This window comes from Artemia franciscana, chromosome 15 (genome assembly GCF_032884065.1).
Source record: "Artemia franciscana chromosome 15, ASM3288406v1, whole genome shotgun sequence".
In the NCBI taxonomy this organism is placed as follows: domain Eukaryota; kingdom Metazoa; phylum Arthropoda; class Branchiopoda; order Anostraca; family Artemiidae; genus Artemia; species Artemia franciscana.
Window position 1 is genome coordinate 1,174,324 of NC_088877.1, and position 19,264 is coordinate 1,193,587.

The 19,264-nt window shown below is 35.9% G+C and overlaps 1 protein-coding gene across 3 annotated transcripts in view; it reads right to left on the minus strand.

Annotated features, from left to right (window-relative positions):
- The window catches only part of LOC136036687 (phosphatidate phosphatase LPIN1-like), a 127,059-nt gene that overhangs the window by 42,202 nt on the left and 65,593 nt on the right, over positions 1-19,264 (minus strand). For all 3 annotated transcript variants that reach the window (XM_065718997.1, XM_065718998.1, XM_065718996.1), the window contains exon 7: positions 9,149-9,352. In XM_065718997.1, the coding sequence (XP_065575069.1) occupies positions 9,149-9,352 (204 nt within the window). The remainder of the gene's footprint in view (positions 1-9,148; positions 9,353-19,264) is intronic.

Consider the following 19,264-nt stretch of genomic DNA (forward strand, 5'->3'; position numbering starts at 1 on the left):
ACATTCTTCAGACCCATGGGTTTTGTTCCCATTATTTCTCAACAACGCATTAGTATATGAATCACGTAGTGTTATAGAAAAAGAGTGAGAAGCCACCAAGAAGGAAAATTGTCCTTTAACCATCACCAGAACAAACCAAACTGGTCCCTACCAAGTTTTAACACCAATAGAACTGACTCATTTACCTTTCAGTCCAAACTTGTCATATTGAGACGTCTTTTTATTCCAAGTCTTAAGGGGTAAAACACTTCGGGTCGTTTGTGATAGCACGCAAGGAAGAATAAAATCCTCATTAAGGTTGGTGACTGAGGAAACCTCAGAGCAATGAAACCAACACTTAATAGACCAGCTCAAACACATGGAGAAAGGTGGGGAACATAAAGGATAATATTTTGAGAAACCTTAAAATAAAATAGAAGTAATTTATTCGTATTTTTTCCTGGCCATCCTCAAAACTAATTTAACCGCCATCATCATACTCGTCTGAATCCTGAAGTGATCTAGCAAAGGAGGGTCTTCCGGTTTTAGTAAACTAAGCTCTGAAAGAAGACGGTATATTTTAAAACTAAAATCAAGGTGGTTTTGTCACTTTCTCGCTTCCAAGTTGCTTTCTTGGCTAGTTTTTCAAAAAAATTCTCAGAAAAAAAAACACAGCTCATTTTGCTTCAAACATTTTCTTAGCTGGTCGTAAAGTTGTTAAGTTTTCAACCGTGACCCAAAACTAAGCGAACTGTATGTTTGCCCTTAGTTTTATTTAGAGGGAGGGGGCACAAAAACAAGGAATCAAGACCACTTTATTTCTAATTTTCCTGGATGATAATTTTCCAGGGACGAATCATCCCTCTTGCGAAGCTCTGTGTATTATAAACAAATAACCTGGATACAAAGCTCATATTTTTAGTTTAAGTGGATGGCCAGCAAAAGGAGCGAAGGCTCCAGATACCCAAGAATAAACAGAGATGAAATTTAAAACAAAAATGACAAAAAATCTGTCTAAATTTTCAAGGTGACCAAATCAAAAGCTTTAAAAAAGTGGGGTGGGGGAAAAGTGATCAATTGGCTTTAGATGGTTTAAAGCTGCCACAAGTTTCGAGAAGTAAAAGCAGCATAAGTAGTAAATACTAATCTGAGAAATCCCTAAAATTTGATCACGAATAAGAAATATAATTTTTTGTTATTTAAGAAGGAAACTTTCCTCGTGTGGATGAAGCTTAAATAATCAGTGCATTGACATAAAAATTGTCGAATTATCTCCTAAAAAAAAAAAAAAAATAAAAAAAAAATAGAACAGCCGATCAGTCTGATTAGGGGGCGCACAGAAATATTTAAGGATCTAAAGCCGAACTTGCCAGCAAAGAGAGAAATCTCAACAATGAAGAAACAAATGGGACTACGGCCAGTAAAAAATGACGATAGAAACGACGCGGATATTTCGCCTCAATAAAACGAGGCGTCTTCAACGCTCATGAAACAAAGATATAAACTAAAACTAAAAACAGAAAATCCAAAACCAAGAAATAAAAACAACCAATATCAATATCTACAATTGTCGCTACTGTGATTGAGCGTCATAGAAGCTATTAGAGCTGCTTCAATGAGAACACTAAAGCTTTGGTGTAGCTTGTACACACAGTAGCAACAATTGTAGATAAGACACGATAGACACAACACGCCATAGTCCCGTTTGTTTCTTCGTTGTCGTTTTTTGTTGCTTTTGGCATAAAAATTTTTCAACGATTTGATAAAGGTAATAAAAAAAAATCGGTGACTTTTTCCCATTCATATATTTACACAAATAACTTGTAACCGACAAAACTAACCCAATGAGAGCCTCAGTGATAAATGTGATAGTATAAAAGGTGGCTGCCCCTTCTTAATCTATGATCACAAAGGGCCGTCACCTCCAGCCTGGGGAGGTGACTCCCCAGACAGGAAGGTACGCAGGAACGTTTTCCACTGGGAGGAGGGCTGGGGCAATGACTCTAAAACAAACGCGAAGTTCTAAAAGCTTATACAGAAAAGGAAAAAGGGTCGAAGGACCTACGCCTAAAAATCTTTTTTTTTGGGGGGGGGGTATCATGCATCAAAAATTAAATACTACGTTTTTAGATGCTAATTTTACTGAGTACATTCTAAATGATCTGAAGAACATTCTTCGTGCTCAAACGCATAAGATAATACCGATAACTCTGGGTATTTTTTCCGCCCAAAGATTGATGTATATAAATTAAAACCAGCACTAAACAAAGTCTTTGAATTTTCTCAACTACTTGTTTTATGACAATCGGTTTTGCCTCTGAACCGTTCAGTTTATAATTTGTTTTTATATATAGCCAGCTTATACGCTCTCTTTATGTTTGGACGCATCCCAATTCGAGCTTTGATATTTTAATTTTGAAGAGTGATGTTTGACTTAGCAAACTTTTGTAAAGCAATAAGCAAATGAGAAGGTATAACTCTTATAAAAATTAAATAAAAAAAACTATTTTTTTTAGCTGAAAGTAAGGAGCGACATTAAAACTTATAACGAACAGAAACTACTCCGTATATGAAATGGGTTGTCCCCTCCGCCATCCTTCGCTCTTTACGCTAAAGTTTTTAATTGTTTTAAAAAGTAGAATTGTGGCAAAGAGTCAAACTTTAGCGTAAAGAGCGAGGGATTGCGGAGGGGACAACCCATTTCATATACGGAGTAATTTCTGTTCGTTTTAAGTTTTAATGTCGCTCCTTACTTTCAGCTAAAAAAATTAGTTTTTTTTATTTAATTTCTGAACATTTTTGAATTAATGCATGTTTGGTTTTGGCTCTCCGCACATAAATTATTAAAATGAAATTTGTATATTAATTCTTTTTTGGCTAAATGGCTTTCTCTTAGTTTTGATCAGACGATTTTGAGAAATAAGGGGAGGAGAAGGAGGCCTAGTTGCCCTCCAATTTTTCGGTTACTTAAAAAGGCAACTAGAACTTTTAATTTTTAACGAACGTTTTTATTAGTAAAAAATATACGTAACTTAAGAATTAACTTACGTAACAAACTTTCATAACCTTATATTTTTATTATGTATACGAGGGGGTTTGTACCCTCGTTAATACCTCGCTCTTTACACTAAATCGTAAGTTTTGTCCCAATTCTTTAAGAATGACCCCTGAATCAGAAAGGCCGTAGAATAAATAGTTGAAATTACTAAAAATACTTTAGCATAAAGAGCGAGGTTTTTATCTCCTCCTAAATACCTCGCTCTTTATGCTAAAGTATTATTAGAACCCCTCATATTCGTAATAATATCTGTTCATTTTAAGTTTCAATACTACTCCTTCCTTTCATCTGAAAAAAGTTTTCATGTTTATTTTTCATTGTTTTCTTATAGTAATGCTAGAAAATCCTGCGCCCTTTTCATTGAATTTTCCTTCCCCCATGACAGATTCCTCCAACATAGCCCCCTCTCCTCAGCCCCACCCCCAGACAAAATAAAAATCCCCCTGAAAACGTCTGTACACTTCCCAATAACCATTACTATATGTAAACACTGGTCAAAGTTTGTAACTTGCAGCCCCTCCCCCAGGGATTGTGGGGGAGTAAGTCATCCCCAAAGACATAGTTATTATGGTTTTCGACTATGCTGAACAAAATGGCTATCTCAAAATTTTGATCCGTTGACCTTGGGAAAAAATGAGCGTGGGAGGGGGCCTAGATGCCCTCCAATTTTTTGGTCACTTAAAAAGGGCACTAGAACTTTTCATTTCCGTTAGAATGAGCCCTCTTGCGACATTCTAGGACCACTTGGTCGATACGATGTCCCCTGGGAAAAAGAAAAAAAAAACAACAAAAAAACAAACAAATAAACACGCACCCGTGATTTGTCTTCTGGAAAAAAATACAAAATTCCACATTTATAGATAGGAGCTTGAAACTTCTACAGTAGGGTTCTCTGATACGCTGAATCTGATGGTGTCATTTTCGTTAAGATCCTACGACTTTTAGGGGGTGTTTTCCCCTATTTTCTTAAATAAGGCAAATTTTCTCAGGCTCGTAACTTTTGATGGGTAGGACTAAACTTGATGAAACTTATATATTTAAAATGAGCATTAAAATGCGATTCTTTTGATGTAGCTATTAATATCAAAATTCAATTTTTTAGAGTTTTGGTTACTATTGAGCCGGGTCGCTCCTTACTACAGTTCGTTACCACGAACTGTTTGATAATAGCATACAGACGTTTTAAAAGTCCTCAATAAATGCTTGAGCAAAATAAAAGAAAAAAAGAGATTTTGAAAATTCAGGGTACGAGAATCAAGAATCAGGGTACGACTTCAAAATTAATGCTAAAAAGGCTACGTCACTTAGACTAGGAATCAATGAAGACGAAGGAAAGATGTTAAGTAAGGAGGAAATTGATCCGAATAGCTTCCCTTACCTACATAGCGATATTAGCAAAGATAGTGGATGTTTTTAAGATACAAAAGGGAAATAGCCAGGACTCTGGATTTTTTTTTCGCAGGGAGTAGGGCTCATAATAAATAAAAAAGCTGCTAAGTCTTGTTTAGGCTGGGAAGGTATTAATAATAAAATACTAATTGCTCATTTTATTACCAAAAAGTTCAGGGCATAAGTTATAGTACGATATGCATCTGTTCAGCCGACTTACGGAGATACTAGAGACTCAGATGAAATTTACTTAACAGTTACAGGAGCAGATGGACAGGGTCACAGGTAGAAATATGCGTTTTTACTAGGAAATTTTAACTCCCAGGTCGGTAGAAATAGCGATAGATAGTATCCTTGCCTAGGTAAATTTTGTGTAGGAAAAGAAAACAGTAATCGCAGAAAACAGTATAGACTTTTGCAATTTTGTAAGTATAACAATCTAGTTATAACCAATACGGTGTTTGGTCATAAAATTAAGTTGACATGGTATTCACGTGATGGTAAGACAGCAAACCTTATTGGTTATGTTATAGTAAACCGAAGACTGACAGGATCAATACAAGATACTAGGGTACGTAGGAGTGTTGTAATTGATATTAAAAGTAAATATTACCATCTAGCAGTGTCTATGGTTAATTAAAAGCTGACATTTCGGAGGAGTAATTACCTCCCGGGAACTTATGATGTTGGTAGACTCCAGGATGAAAATTTGAGAGAATATTTCCAGGAACAGTTCAATACTAAACTTGAGAGTTTAAAATTTGACAATGTGGAAGACGGTTGGAATAATTTTAGAAAAACAATTTGTGAAGTTGCTGATGGTATTTTAGGGAAGAAAGTCAAGACTGCAGCTAGGAATATTAGTGAAAAAGCTTTATGTTTAGTAACGATGAGAAGAGGTTTGCGCAAGAACTATCTGGGTGATAGATCATATGAAAACAAGAGGAATGTAAAGAAAGAGGAGAGAAGCATTAACATATGAACTAAGGAGGTGTGAAGTGGAGGCTATGGATAAAATTGCCAAGGATCTGGAAGATACAGCTAAATGGCATAATAGTAAAATATTGTATTGGCATGTTAATAAATTGAGAGGCAGTAGTCAATCCAGACTTGTCCCAGTTAAATATTGGTCGGTGCCACAATTAGTGATAAGGAAAGAGTTAAAGAGAGATGGGGAGAACATTTTGAGAATGTGCTAAACCAAGAAACAGTTGCAGGAAAAGATATAGAGAAAAATGAAGAAGTTTATGACAACTAGGATGTGAAGGAAGATTTGTTTGGTGAGGAAGAATTAGCGACACTACTAAAAGGATTAAAAATTAATAAGGTTCCAGGTGCTGATAGTCTGATAAATTAGTTTCTTAAATATCGTGGCTCTGAGGTTAGAAATCAGTTACTGAAGATTATGAATATGATTTTTGAAAAAGGGAAAGTACCTAATTATTTTAGGAAAACCTTAATTAAACCATTGTATAAGAAAGGTGATAAGAGCGAGTGTCGTAATTATCGAGGCATTAGCCTGGTCTCTGTAGGTATCAAACTACATGGTAATATGATACCTTTTAGACTGAATCATGCTGTAGACATAGTTTTAAGAGAAGAACAGTGCGGTTTTACAAAGGTAGAGGATGTGCCGACCAGATTTTCACTCTTAAGCTAATAATTGAGAAGTGCCTGAGTTATCAAACACCTTTAACCCTCAGTTTTATATATTATGAGTAAGCGTTTGATTATGTTATTAGAAGAAGCTTCAGCAAAGGTTTTACCTTTATATGGTATACCAGACAAATACATTAAAGTGATTTGTGCTATGTACGAGAATGATACTGCTGCGATTAAGGTAGGAAATCAGGTTAACAGCAGGTTTTGTATTAAATCAGGAGTTAAGCAGGATTGTGTTCTATCCCCCTTTATATGGGTTGTTTTGATGGACTTTGTCTTAAAGAGCACATGGAAGGAAATGGGAGACTACGGAATCAAATGGGGAGGAATAAATCTCCCGGAGTTAGATTATATTGAATATTTAAGAATCCTAGATGAAAGTCTGAGCAAAATGAATGAACTTTTAGAGGTTTTGCGAATTCAGGGGGTTAGAGTAGGTTTGAAAATTAATATTAAGAAGACTAAGTCACTAAGGCTAGGAATAAGTTAAGATGAAAAGGTGACGTTGGGTAACGAAAGGATTGATCAGGTGGGCAGCTTCACTTACCTTGGTAGTATTATTAGTAAAGACAGTGAGAGCAGTGAAAATGTTAAAAGTAGAATAGCTAAGGCTCAGGGTGTTTTTGCACAGTCAAAAAAAGTTTGGAAGAATAGAAAGATAAGTCTGCAAACCAAGAATAGAATATTGGAAGGTACAATGATGACAGTGGTCAAATATGGCTCTGAAGCATAGGTGTTCCGAAAAGCAGATGAAGATTTACAAGATATCTTTCAGAGAAATTGCCTACGGACTGTTCTGGGTGCCCGGCTGGCAGACCGTATTTCAAACAGTAGGCTGTACGAAAAATGTGGTTCCTTCCCGCTTTCTAGGGCTATAATGAAAGAAAGGTTGAGATGGCTAGGGCACGTTCTGCGGATGAAGGATGACAGATTACCGACGATTGTCCTTTTTGGCCAACCGTCTAGGGCTAAACGGAAAGCAGGTCGCCCTCATCTGGGGTGGGATGTTATCGTAAAGAAAGATCCAACGGAAATGGGAACTTCCTGGGAGGGTGTAAAGAGGGAGGGTTTGAGTAGATTGGGATGGAAGAGGAGCGTGCCTAGCTGTGTTGTCCGAACCGGCAGTGCAGATCTCCATTTCGTGGCCCTTCAGCCAGGAAGTGCAATGGGGGTTGGGGGCCAGCCATCCTGTGCTTTCGCATACCCTTCCTGCTTAGCTTCCCCAGGTTTCTCCAGGCAACCACTGAAAGCTGGGTCAACTCTGGCTGAGCTTACAGTCACACCACTGACCCCCGTCACAAATCAAATAACTGCCTATGCCAGAGATCGAACCCATGCCACTTGGACAAAGAATTCTTAAACCAGCGCGCCAACCACTTAGCCAGGACGGCTTAGTAGTAGTAGTAGTAGTAGTAGTTTTTTGCAGCTGAAAGAAGTATGGAAAGTAGGAAAAAAGTAGCTGGGTTAAGATTTGGATATTGGACGGTGGCCATAGTAGCAATCACTGTAGTCAAAGGTCAAGTATGGGTCCAACTTGAAAAGTTAAGAAACATATCCTAGATGTGTTTCAGGACAATCATCTAAGGACACTTTTAGGAAATGATTTGACTAACCTACGTCAAATAATAAGCTGAACAATAATGTGACTGGGTCCCACTTTCTAGGGCTATGATGAAAGGCTGAGATATGATGAAAGTCATATTTTAATGACGAAGGATGGCACATTGCCAAAAAAAAAATTTAATTTTTGGCGATCAGTCGAGTAAAAAAAAAAGCAGGATTCCCTCAAGTGTGGCAGGAAGAGATCACGAGAAATGACTTAGAGGAAACTGGAACTTCATAGGAGAGGGTAAAGAGTCAAGCTTCGAATGGACTGGGATAGAGAGGCGTGGGAGGCTGTGTAAGCCTCAGGTGCGGTGATACTGCAGTATGATGTTAAACCGCCACACCCACTCTAATTTTAGGACTAGTGTACAGCTAAATATAAATATTTCAAAACATAAGCTAGACAAAAACACACACGCTCGAAATACAACGCAGTAACACAAGTACATTTGTTCCCATTCTAAATGATTGATCTTTTTCTTCTTCTTTAGGATTCCATTTCCCGATCCAAAGGAGAAAAAATTTTTCGAACTATGAATTTTAAAAAAATTCCACAATCAAAATCAATTTTAGCAAAAGGTCTATTATTAAATTAACACGCCCCTTTGTTATGTTGCCAGTTTTATCTGTCTAGTCGAATAGACACCCAAAAATGACATAGCAACATCGAAAGAATTAGGGAAATTATCGACCTGCTCCCGTCTCTGCAGTGCGTACTATTCCCTTAAAGCGATTAAATGATATAGCAGGAAAATTAGTAATAGGATTGCTTACAAACAACGAAACTGCATAGCTCCATAAGTTTAAGAAACTGGATTATTCAACATCAATTTATGGGAGCGGCGATTGGTCATTTGCAAAAGTTTTTTCCAAAATATTGACTTTTAAAAAAAAAGTTACTCCGTTCTTCTTGGAAAAGGCCCCAGGGAATTACCTTTCAAATATTCCTGGAAAATCTTAGAGAAAAAGATTAACAAACAACGAAAAAAACACAATTTGTTCGTATTTTGACCTATTCTCTTCTCTGCTCTACCCCCCCCTAAGGATTGAACCTCTTTGTACCTTTGTGTATAGGTTTGAAATACCTATTATATATATATATATATATATATATATATATATATATATATATATATATATATATATATATATATATATATATATATATATATATATATATATATATATATATATATATATATATATATATATATATACTTGGATATTTTTCCTCCCCTGAAATCACTCAATGACCACCAAATACCCCCTCCCGTAAAATTTAGATATTAAAGTTTACACTGTTTTTCAGTTTCAATACCCTTCCCCCCCCCCCTCCATGAATCCCTGTGCAGTCATTTGGGTTATAAAAAATTTGTTCTCAGGGTTGTCATTCAAAGTGGTAGAACAAAAAGATTAATCGTATGCACGAGCACTTAAAAGATTACGTGGAGAAACCTTTTTCAATTTTTCGATGGTGGTTAGGATCATAAGCAGCATTAGGGAAATAAATGGCCGCCAACTCTGGGTCCATTCGATCCAAATTCAAATCATCTAGATACACTCCTCCTTCAGCTAAAGGGTCCTGCTGCTCCTTTTTCGACTGCCTAAGTAGACCAAACATAGACTTAAACATAGAGCCTTGCACATGCGCCTGGTCATCTGCGAACAAAAAAAGAAATAATACTAAGCAAAGCCAAAAACTGACCATAAAATAAGAATTAATAGAGATAGCAAAATTGATAACAGCACAGTGTGACAGCAAAATAAGTAAATAATTGCACCTACTCTTTTACGGACCCGCGAATCATGGGCACCTGAAGGATAATTTTGCAAAAAGGAGGAGATTTAAAATTGCCTTTTAAATAAAAATATCTTACTGACATGCATAACTTGATGAAAAAACACATTCAATTTCATTCTTCACAGATGCAGGAAGGGCAAAGGCCCCTTGAATCCCCTTTAAAGGCCTAGGCATTAAAAAGCAGATAGAATGAAATTGTGCAAAAACTCAAAGAGCAAGAGAACGAACAGTGCATTTCAGGTGTGAATACATTATTGTAGCAAAAAAGGACCTCCCACGTTTTTCCTTTTTTGGAAAATGATCTAAAAAATAAGATTGCTTAAATAATAAAAAAGTAGTTTTAATACTTTAAATAATAATACTTTAATAATAATTTAATACTTTAATAATTTAGTTTTTTAATACTAAAAAAGAGGCAAGTTCTTAATAAAAAAAAAAGAAGCAAGTATCTTAAATAGTGCATTCAAGCCAAAATGAAATTAATTTTCGGGGGGGGGGGATGAGGGGAAAAGGTCACACAAAAAACAGTTGACCTATATAAGAAACATTACCATATGTATATTATTATATATTATAAAAATTATCAAGGTAAATATATTAAACGGTGTTTTTTAGCGAAAACAAGGCCAGACTAGTCAGCCACATGCTCTAATGTTTCAGTATTCTCTGAGCAGCCCTATAACCAAAGATGGTCAGCAAAGAGCAGTCATCTTATGCTCACTCTAATGCGAAATCATGAGGAACGTAAGATACCTCCCTCCGTTTTTTTGCCGCAAAGGTACGATTGCAGTATTCCCAAACAGATTGTTTCCTTTAAAGCGCCTAAATTGAAAACAGAAAATGTTCAACTAGAATAAAATCCCGGTAGCGAGAACCGACGGTAATTTGCTGGACGCTCACACCATCTAACAGCTCTTAGCAGCAATTAAAGCAAGGCTTTTGACTTCAAAAAAGTGGTGTCCATTCATGAATACACTTTGAATTCTCCAAATCGAGTGTTTTCCAGAAGGTGAAACAGTTGACCCTTGTGCATACAATAAAAACTTGGAAAAAGCAAATTATTTGAAATAAAAAGTAATACTTAGGCTTGTGACACCGTTCAAAGAAGATCTTTTTTTCAATGTTTGAAGTTCTTTATTATAATAGCAATAAACTACAGAATTTTATTCATTTTTCCATTGCCGTATGGAAAAATTGCCATTTTTCCATATGCGTATTCATGATGAATAAATCTTGTCTTATCTTTCCATCCTCCCCTTTTTAGGCACGCATATACGCAAACTGGTTCCAGAAAGTACATACACAATTATTTCGGGGGATGGGGGGGGATCAAAGAAAAAAATGAGCTATGCTGGAAATTACTTACAAAATTGCAATCGGGACGGATGAAGATTTACAAAACATAATTAAGATCTCTAAGGAGCATAGCTTGACTACAGAAATAAGCTTCCATGAAATTCTGAATTCCAACGAGCAGCTTTTGGGTCAATGGCAATTTTGCGGGAAGGATGGACTTACCGCGCTTCGAAAAAAGTATAAATGAACAGTACTTTTCGACCAGTTTTTCATACTAATTTGCGTAGAGCTGTTTGTTTCGCGAAAACTTGACCATATTCTCAAGAAAACAGACTTTTCTGCACATCCCAAAACAGTAAGACTATACCTGCACCTTTTCTGAGGATGTAAATTCCTAGAACAGGCTGAACTATAACTTCAAGTTTGTCAAAAGAAGTCACAAAATGCATCTTGAATAAAACAGCCGAGGTTCTCACAGAAGGGGTCGGCCTGGTCAAATTCGACATTCAGGCGAAGTCAACCTCCTCCTAATTCTCACCAAAAATAAAGTAAGTAGAGAAGGAAACCCTAAATTAGGCAGAGTATTACCCTTTCAATTATTTTAATTTATAAAGCCGTATTACAACTTGACTTATTGTAATCAATCTTGTGTTATCCACATTTTTTAGAAAAAATATTTGGGACAAATCCTCAAGCATTTCTGGGGACTGTATGCACATATACCGCCTGGTGTAGCTTATAAACAGCCTATCCTAGAAATGACGTCTTTTGACAAACAAGAGACCACCTTAAACAAATAATAAGGATGATTCAAAGCTATAATCCGTTGACTTATAGTCAAGACCCGAGTTAATATAGTGTAGAAGAAAGCATGATATCATATTAACAATAAGATGATGTTGCAAAGCCACTTTTTGTAGCAGAACTAACGCGTATAATTATTATCAAAAAGTAACTTGAAGTAGCCATATATTTACATTAATACTTCTAAAATCAAAAAATTAAATAAATTATTAGTAAATTCAAATAAAACATGCTAGTGAGTTGAATGGTTATTTGATTCGAAACAAAGCTTTTATGTCACTATACTCGCCGAAAGTTTGGTACTATTACCGAGGGCACCGGCAGAAAATTTTCCAGGGGGGGGGGGCAAATGCCAAAATATCAGTGGTGGTTGGGTGACAGGGAATATATTTCAGAATTTTTTTTTCGTAAGAATACGTTTATTTTAAATACTTTTAGGAAAAACTCTCAAATAAAAAGAGCAATTAAATTGTATGCAAAATTAAACAAAATACAGTAAATCTTAAACGACAAGGATTCCTGGTAAAGGGATCACTTTATTTAATCAATAAAATATATAATTATTATACGTTTAATTTTAAAAGAAAATCAAATTCAAACCAAATTTACAGAAATATTTATTGCTTCCGTAGATCATAACAGATATAGAGTTGTCTTAATGCAATTTTTTGCGCCTTAGAATAGTTTACAGAAGGAGTAACACTCAAGGGAGTTTACAGAACTCCTAACTCCTTGACTCCTAACTCCGTTAACTCCTTGAGTTAACACTCAAGGAGTTTACAGAAGGAATAATTGCTCAAAAATCATCCTGCCTGCATAGATACCACGTTTTGATTTTATAACGGCCATGTAAAATATACCTCTTTCATAACAGGACCATTCTCCCCCATAAACTTAAATCCCTTATATATTCAGACATTAGAAAAATAGAATAGCGAAAGAAAAACAAAAATTTAAACTTAATATTCAGCTTCAAAAAAATTCTCTTCATAAAATAATCTTATCAAATAGATAGTGATTAAAACACTGGAAGTAAAAAGTGACTGACCAATATTCACCAAAACTAAAAATGGAATTATCATGACAATTGCTATACCGGCAGTATTAGCTTTTTATATTGATTCTAAATATATAAAATTCTTTCAGTTTATTGTGACCCACCCAAAACCAAAAACCTGAGAAAATTTGCCTGATTTTCGAAAAAAGGGGAAACACTCCCAAAAAAGCAAACGATCTTATTGAAAATCCCTTTATTAAATTCATCATATCAGAGAAACCCACCATTGGGGTTTCAAGCTCCAATCGTCAAAATGTGGAATTATTCTTTTTTTCAGAAGAATCATCGTCGATGCATGTTTTCCAAGGGGTGAACTTTTCAGGAGAAGTTTTACACTGGGTGAATTTGCCAGAGTTCATACACGAAATTTCTTTATATCTTGCTTTCTCTTTACCAATTCAATGTTAGCGTGGAGACGCTAAGGGTAATTGTCCAGGTAAATTTTGGCCAGGATTGAATTGCCCAGAAGATATTTCTGTGGGGAGGAGGATTTTCCCGTGGAGGTGGAGCCAGGCATCCAGGCGTTATTTGAAAAACGATCAGAAACAAAGTTTAAATAAAATAAATTTTTCAACTGAAAGTAAGGAGTAGCATTAAAATTTAAAACGAGGAGAAATTATTACGTATACGAGGGGGTTGCCCCCTCCTTAAAACCTCGCTCCTTACGCCAAAGTTGAATTTTGTACCAATTCTTTAAAACAACTCCTGAAACACAAGGGTCGTTTAGTTAGCACAACTAGTAGCTTTTTCTAAGTGCCGAAAAATGTAGTGTGAAGAGCAAGGTGTTGAGAAGGAGGGCAACCTCCCTCATAAATAATTTCTGTTCGTTTTAAGTTTTAATGTTGCTCCTTACTTTCAGTTGAAATAACTTGTTTTTTTTTATTTAATGAAGCTTAGAGACTAACATTTTCTAAAGGCAATGGAAAAAGTATGTCAATTAAAGTAAAAGTATATAAAATGATAAAAGTAATTAATCACAAAAAAAACAATAGCCTAATTGCAAAAACTAAGATATTAACTCCCAGCATTCAGTTTTGTTGAGCAATGCCGAAGCGTTGGACCGACGTTTTTAACAATATAAAGAGTTTTGAACTTGGTTATCAAACACCAAAATATTTAATGCCTTTAGACTCAATTGTTTATAAAAAGTAATGAACTACCAAAGTACTTTGTTCAAAGTAAAACATTAAAACTAAAATTAAGAAAATCAAATAAAAAATTTTAATTTTTCTGATTATAATGGCTTCTTATATCAGCTCATGGGCACTCTTGCAGTGCAAGCAAAAATTGACGGCATACTTTTTACCAAAATTGCCCCTTATTAACTTTTTTTCTTTGTCTTTTTTATAATTATACGAACATTCTTGTGTAGTAATAACTGCACTAATTACTAATAAACAAACATATATTTAGGATCACCATAAAAAGCTGATTCTTTGATTGAATGTTATCAATAGCTAGGCTCTTACACTCATTATTGACATGGATCGCTATTTACTTACCATTCATCACTATGAATTGATTTTTTGTGTGTGTGTGTGTTACTCCCATCAAATCATAAAGAAAACATGTTTGAGGAAAACTAGAAAGGAGTCACTCAGTCACAAAGTAGAACTTAAATTTTCCTTATTCATGCTCAAAATATATTGGCAGGCAGCCAACAATAGGGCAACATAAATTTTTTCCATGATCTCCTCCTATTCTACTCTTTTTCCTTAGGTTTCCTTATAATTACTTTATGGTCCCAAATTTCCAGGGGGCCCCCTGCGCCCCTTGACGGTGCCCACGACTATTACACTCTTTTCCACCAGCGTGTGTGAAAACTTGTGAAGGTAAAATTAAGCGCACCTCAAGGATAAAGCTGGGGTATTCAATATAAATAACGACGAAGATCAGACTACATTTCCATCATACAAACAACTACAGGTAAACAATGGGATCTAAGATAGTGAAATTTTTATCCCCAAATGAATGTTTCCGATCTATATCCAAGGGCCGTTCTCAAAAAAATTATAAACAAGAGCTAAGAGCTCATATGGCACTTGTGACGAAGCAAGAAGAGCTAAGAGCCAAGAGCTCATATGATATGAGCTCTAACAAAATTCTAAAAATCAATAGATTGATTTGAAAGAAAAATCAGAGGCCTAATGCCGGTCAGGATTTAAAATAAATATCAAAATTCATTAAGATCCGATCACCCACTCGTAAGTAATAAATACCACATTTTTTCTTTTTCCTCTCCCTTTAGCCCTTCAGATGGTTGAATCTGGGAAAACGACTTTATCAGGTCAATTTGTACAGCTCCTTGACACGCCTACCAATTTTCATCGTCCTAGCACGCCCAGAAGTATCAAACTCACCAAATCACTGAACCCCTCCCCCCACACCCCCTAAAGAGAGCGAATCCAGTACGGTTACGTCAACTACGTATCAAGGACATTTGCTTATTCTATCCACCAAGCTTCATCCCGATTCCTCCACTCCAAGCGTTTTCCAAGATTTCCCCCTCCAACTCCCCCCAACGTCAACAAATCTGGTCGGGATCTGAAAAAAGAGCTCTGAGACATAAATTCCTTCTAAATATAAAATTTCATTAAGATCCAGTCACCCGTTCTTAAGTTAAAAATACCTCAATTTTACTAATTTTTCCAAATTACCCCCCCCCCAGCTCCTCCAAAGAAAACGGATCCGTTCCAATTATGTTAATCGCGTATCTAGAACTTGTGCTTATTCTTCCCATCAAGTTTCATCCCGATCTCTCCCCTCTCAGCGTTTTCCACGATTTCTGTTTCCCTCCTCGAACTCCCTATGTCCCCGGATCAAATTCGAGTCAAAAATTGAGCATCTGAGACATACGATCCTTATATATATATATATATATATATATATATATATATATATATATATATATATATATATATATATATATATATATATATATATATATATATATATATATATATATCACGGATGCGTGTTTATTTGTTTTTTTTTCTTTTTCCAGGGGTGATCGTATCGAATCAGTGGTCCTAGAATGTCGCAAAAGGGCTCATTCTAACGGAAACTAAAAGTTCTAGTGCCCTTTTTAAGTGACCAAAAAAATTGGAGGGCACCTAGGCCCCCTCCCACGCTCATTTTTTCCCCAAAGTCACCGGATCAAAATTCTGAGATAGCCATTTTATTCACCATAGTCAAAAAACCTTATAACTATGTCTTTGGGGACGACTTACTCCCCCGCAGTCCCCGTGGGAGGGGCTGCAAGTTACAAACTTTGACCTGTGTTTACATATAGTAATGGTTACTGGGAAGTGTACAGACGTTTTCAGGGGGATTTTTTGTTCTGGGGGGAGAGCTGAGGGGAGGGTGTTACGTGGGAGGATCCTTCCATGGAGGAACTTCTCATGGGGGAAGAGACTTTCAATGGAGGGGGCGCAAGATTTTCTAGCGTTATTTAAAAAAACAAAGAAAAAATAAATATGAAAAGCTTTTTCTACTGAAAGTGAGGAGCAGCATTAAAACTTAAAACGAACAGAAATTATTACGCATATGAGGGGTTTACCTCCTCGTAATACCTCGCTCTTTACGCTAAAGTATTTTTAGTAATTTCAACTTTTTATTTTATGGCCTTGGTGATTCAGGGGTCATTCTTAAGGAATTTGGTCAAAATTTAAGCTTTAGTGTAAAGAGCGAGGTATCGACGAGGGGTGAGCCCCCTCATATACGCAATAAAAACATACGAATATAGAAGTTCGCTATGTAAGTTAATTCGTAAGTTACATATATTTTTTACTAATGAAAACGTTCGTAAAAAATTAAAAGTTATAGTTGCCTTTTTAAGTAATCAAAAAATTGGAGGGCAACTAGGCCTCCTCCCTCGCTCCTTTTTTCTCAAAATCTTCAGATTAAAACTATGAAAAAGCCATTTAGCCCAAAAAAATTATTATGCAAATTTCGTTTTAATTATTTATGTGCGGAGAGCCAAGATCAAAACATGCATTAATTCAAAAACGTCCAGAAATTAAACAAAAAAAAAACAAGTTTTTTTAAATGAAAGTAAGGAGCGACATCAAAACTTAAAACGAACAGAAAGTACTCTGTATATCAAAGGGGCTTTTCCTCCTCAACGCCCCGCTCTTTAAGTTAAAGTTTTAAAATGTAGATTTAAGAGAAAGAGTCCCTTTGATATACAGAGTAATTTCTGTTCGTTTTAAGTTTTAATGTCGCTCCTTACTTTCATTTAAAAAAAAACTTTTTTTTTTGTTTAATGTCAGTAAAGTATCTTAGACAGGTTTTTATTCTTCCCGTCCAGTTTCATCCTGATCTCTCCGCTTTAAGTATTTTCTAAGATTTCTGGTCCACCCCCCCCCCACCAACTGTCCCCCCCAATGACCCTGGATCCGGTTGAGATTTAAAATAAGAGATCTGAGTTACGAGGTCTTCCTAAATATGAAGTTTCATGAAGATCCGATCACTCCTTCGTAGGTTAAAAATACGTCATTTTTTTAATTTTTCGGAATTAACCCCCCCCCCCCCCGATAGAGCGGATCCGTTCCAGTTATGTCAATCACGTATCTAAGACTTCTGCTTATTTTTCCCACCAAGTTTCATCCTAATCCCTCCGATCTAAGCGTTTTCCATGATTTTAGGTTCCCCCCCAAACTTCCCCCAATGTCACCAGATCCGGTCGGGATTTAAAATAAGAGCTTTGAGACACGATATCTTTCTAAATGTAAAATTTCACTGAGATCCGATCACCCGTTCGTAAGTTAAAAATACCTTATTTTTTCGAATTTTTCACAATTAACCCCCCCCCCCCAACTACCCCAAAGAGAGCGGATCCGTTCTGGTTATGTCAATCATGTATCTAGGGCTTGTGCTTGTTTTTCCCACCAAGTTTCATCCCGATCCCTCCACTCTAAGTGTTTTCCAAGATTTTAGGTTTCCCCCTCCCAACTCCCCCCCCCCCCGAATATCACCAGATCCAGTCGGTATTTAAAATAACAGCTCTGAGACACGATATTCTTCCAAACATCAAATTTCATTAAGATCTGATCAACCATTCGTAAGTTAAAAATACTTCATTTTTTCCAAATTAACCGGCCCCCACTCCCTCCCTCCCCCAGATGGTCAAATCGGGAAAATGACTATTTCTAATTTAATCTGGTCCGGTCCCTGATAAGCCTGCCAAATTTCATCGTCGTAGCTTACATGGAAGTGCCTAAAGTAGCAAAACCGGGACCGACAGACAGACAGACCGACAGAATTTGCGATTGCTATATGTCACTTGGTTAATACCAAGTGCCATAACAAAAATCAAATAAAACTTAAAACATAACGCGTGATCATTAAAACAAAAATTGAAAATATTAAGTCTTAGAATCATCACTTCGGTGAAGTTGAGCTAGAACTGAAGAAAAACAACACAAAACAAGGCAATTAGTTCAGGTAAAAACAAATCAAGAGCATGTTTTAATGCTATTCTCTTTTTTTGGCAGCTAACCAAGAAGTTCTTTTTAATGTAGAAAATCGAAAAGATCTTTTATGTCTTAATCATTTTTGTATGTGCTTTGATGAGGACGACTATTGAATAAAGAACCGAAATATTCATCTAGGGATAAAAATTTCACCGTCTCGATTTAATTCCACATGGTTTTACCGGTTGCTGTCTTTAAAATGTGAAAAGACTCCCCTCCAAACCAAGCAAACGCAAAAATATACTTTTTTGAAATAGAAATTACAGGGTTATCATTAATCCAAAACGATGTAAAAAAAGGTCTTTCCATGGATTAAATATCCTCCAGCCCCTTTGATCAGAATCAATTTCTTTGTAAATGAAGAAGACATAAGCGTTTTGTTCCTATGAGATTTTGCCAATGCGCTCATAATAGACAACTCAGAAAACAGGCGTAGGCTATTACTTTTGATGACAACGATAAAGTTCAAAGTCAGTTTGTCCTTCATATTAAGAGTAGTTACACAACGCTTAAAATGATACGTAATAGATGTTTTTAAGACGTAATACAATTAAATCTCAATCAAGATGTCAATGCGCACACCGTAAATATTCTACGCATTTTTCTTTTATTTATTTTTTATGTAAAACTGATAACTTTTTTAGTTCTTAAATTGAAGAAACGTTTTTTTTTAAAACAGAACCTTTTCAAAGAAGAGCAGAAATGAAATCATAAAATAATCATGGTTGCAGCAGTTGCTTCAGCCTAGTAAAGAGCGAACCACCGTAGTGACCACCGTAGTAAAGAGCGAGCCGTTAGTAAAAAAAAAATTAAAAACACGTTTGGAAAAAACTGCTTAGTGAAAAAAAATTGCTATCTGACACTGACTCAGGAATGGTAACTATTATTTCGGTTCGTCTTAAAAGTAAAAGTTTATTGCAAAAATAAATTTATGGTGATTTCGAAAAAAATCTGAAACCCTTCGAAAATGGCGTCAAAATAAAAAGAAAGGTGTACCATTGCAATCAGCAGGGTCGAAAACTTTTTCCATGGAAATTATTTCCATGGAAATAACTTTTCCATGGTGAAGAAGAGGAAAACTGTTTCCTCTTCTTCAGCAACAAGCAAAATTACTTTTTTGCATCGGTAGTGCTAATCTT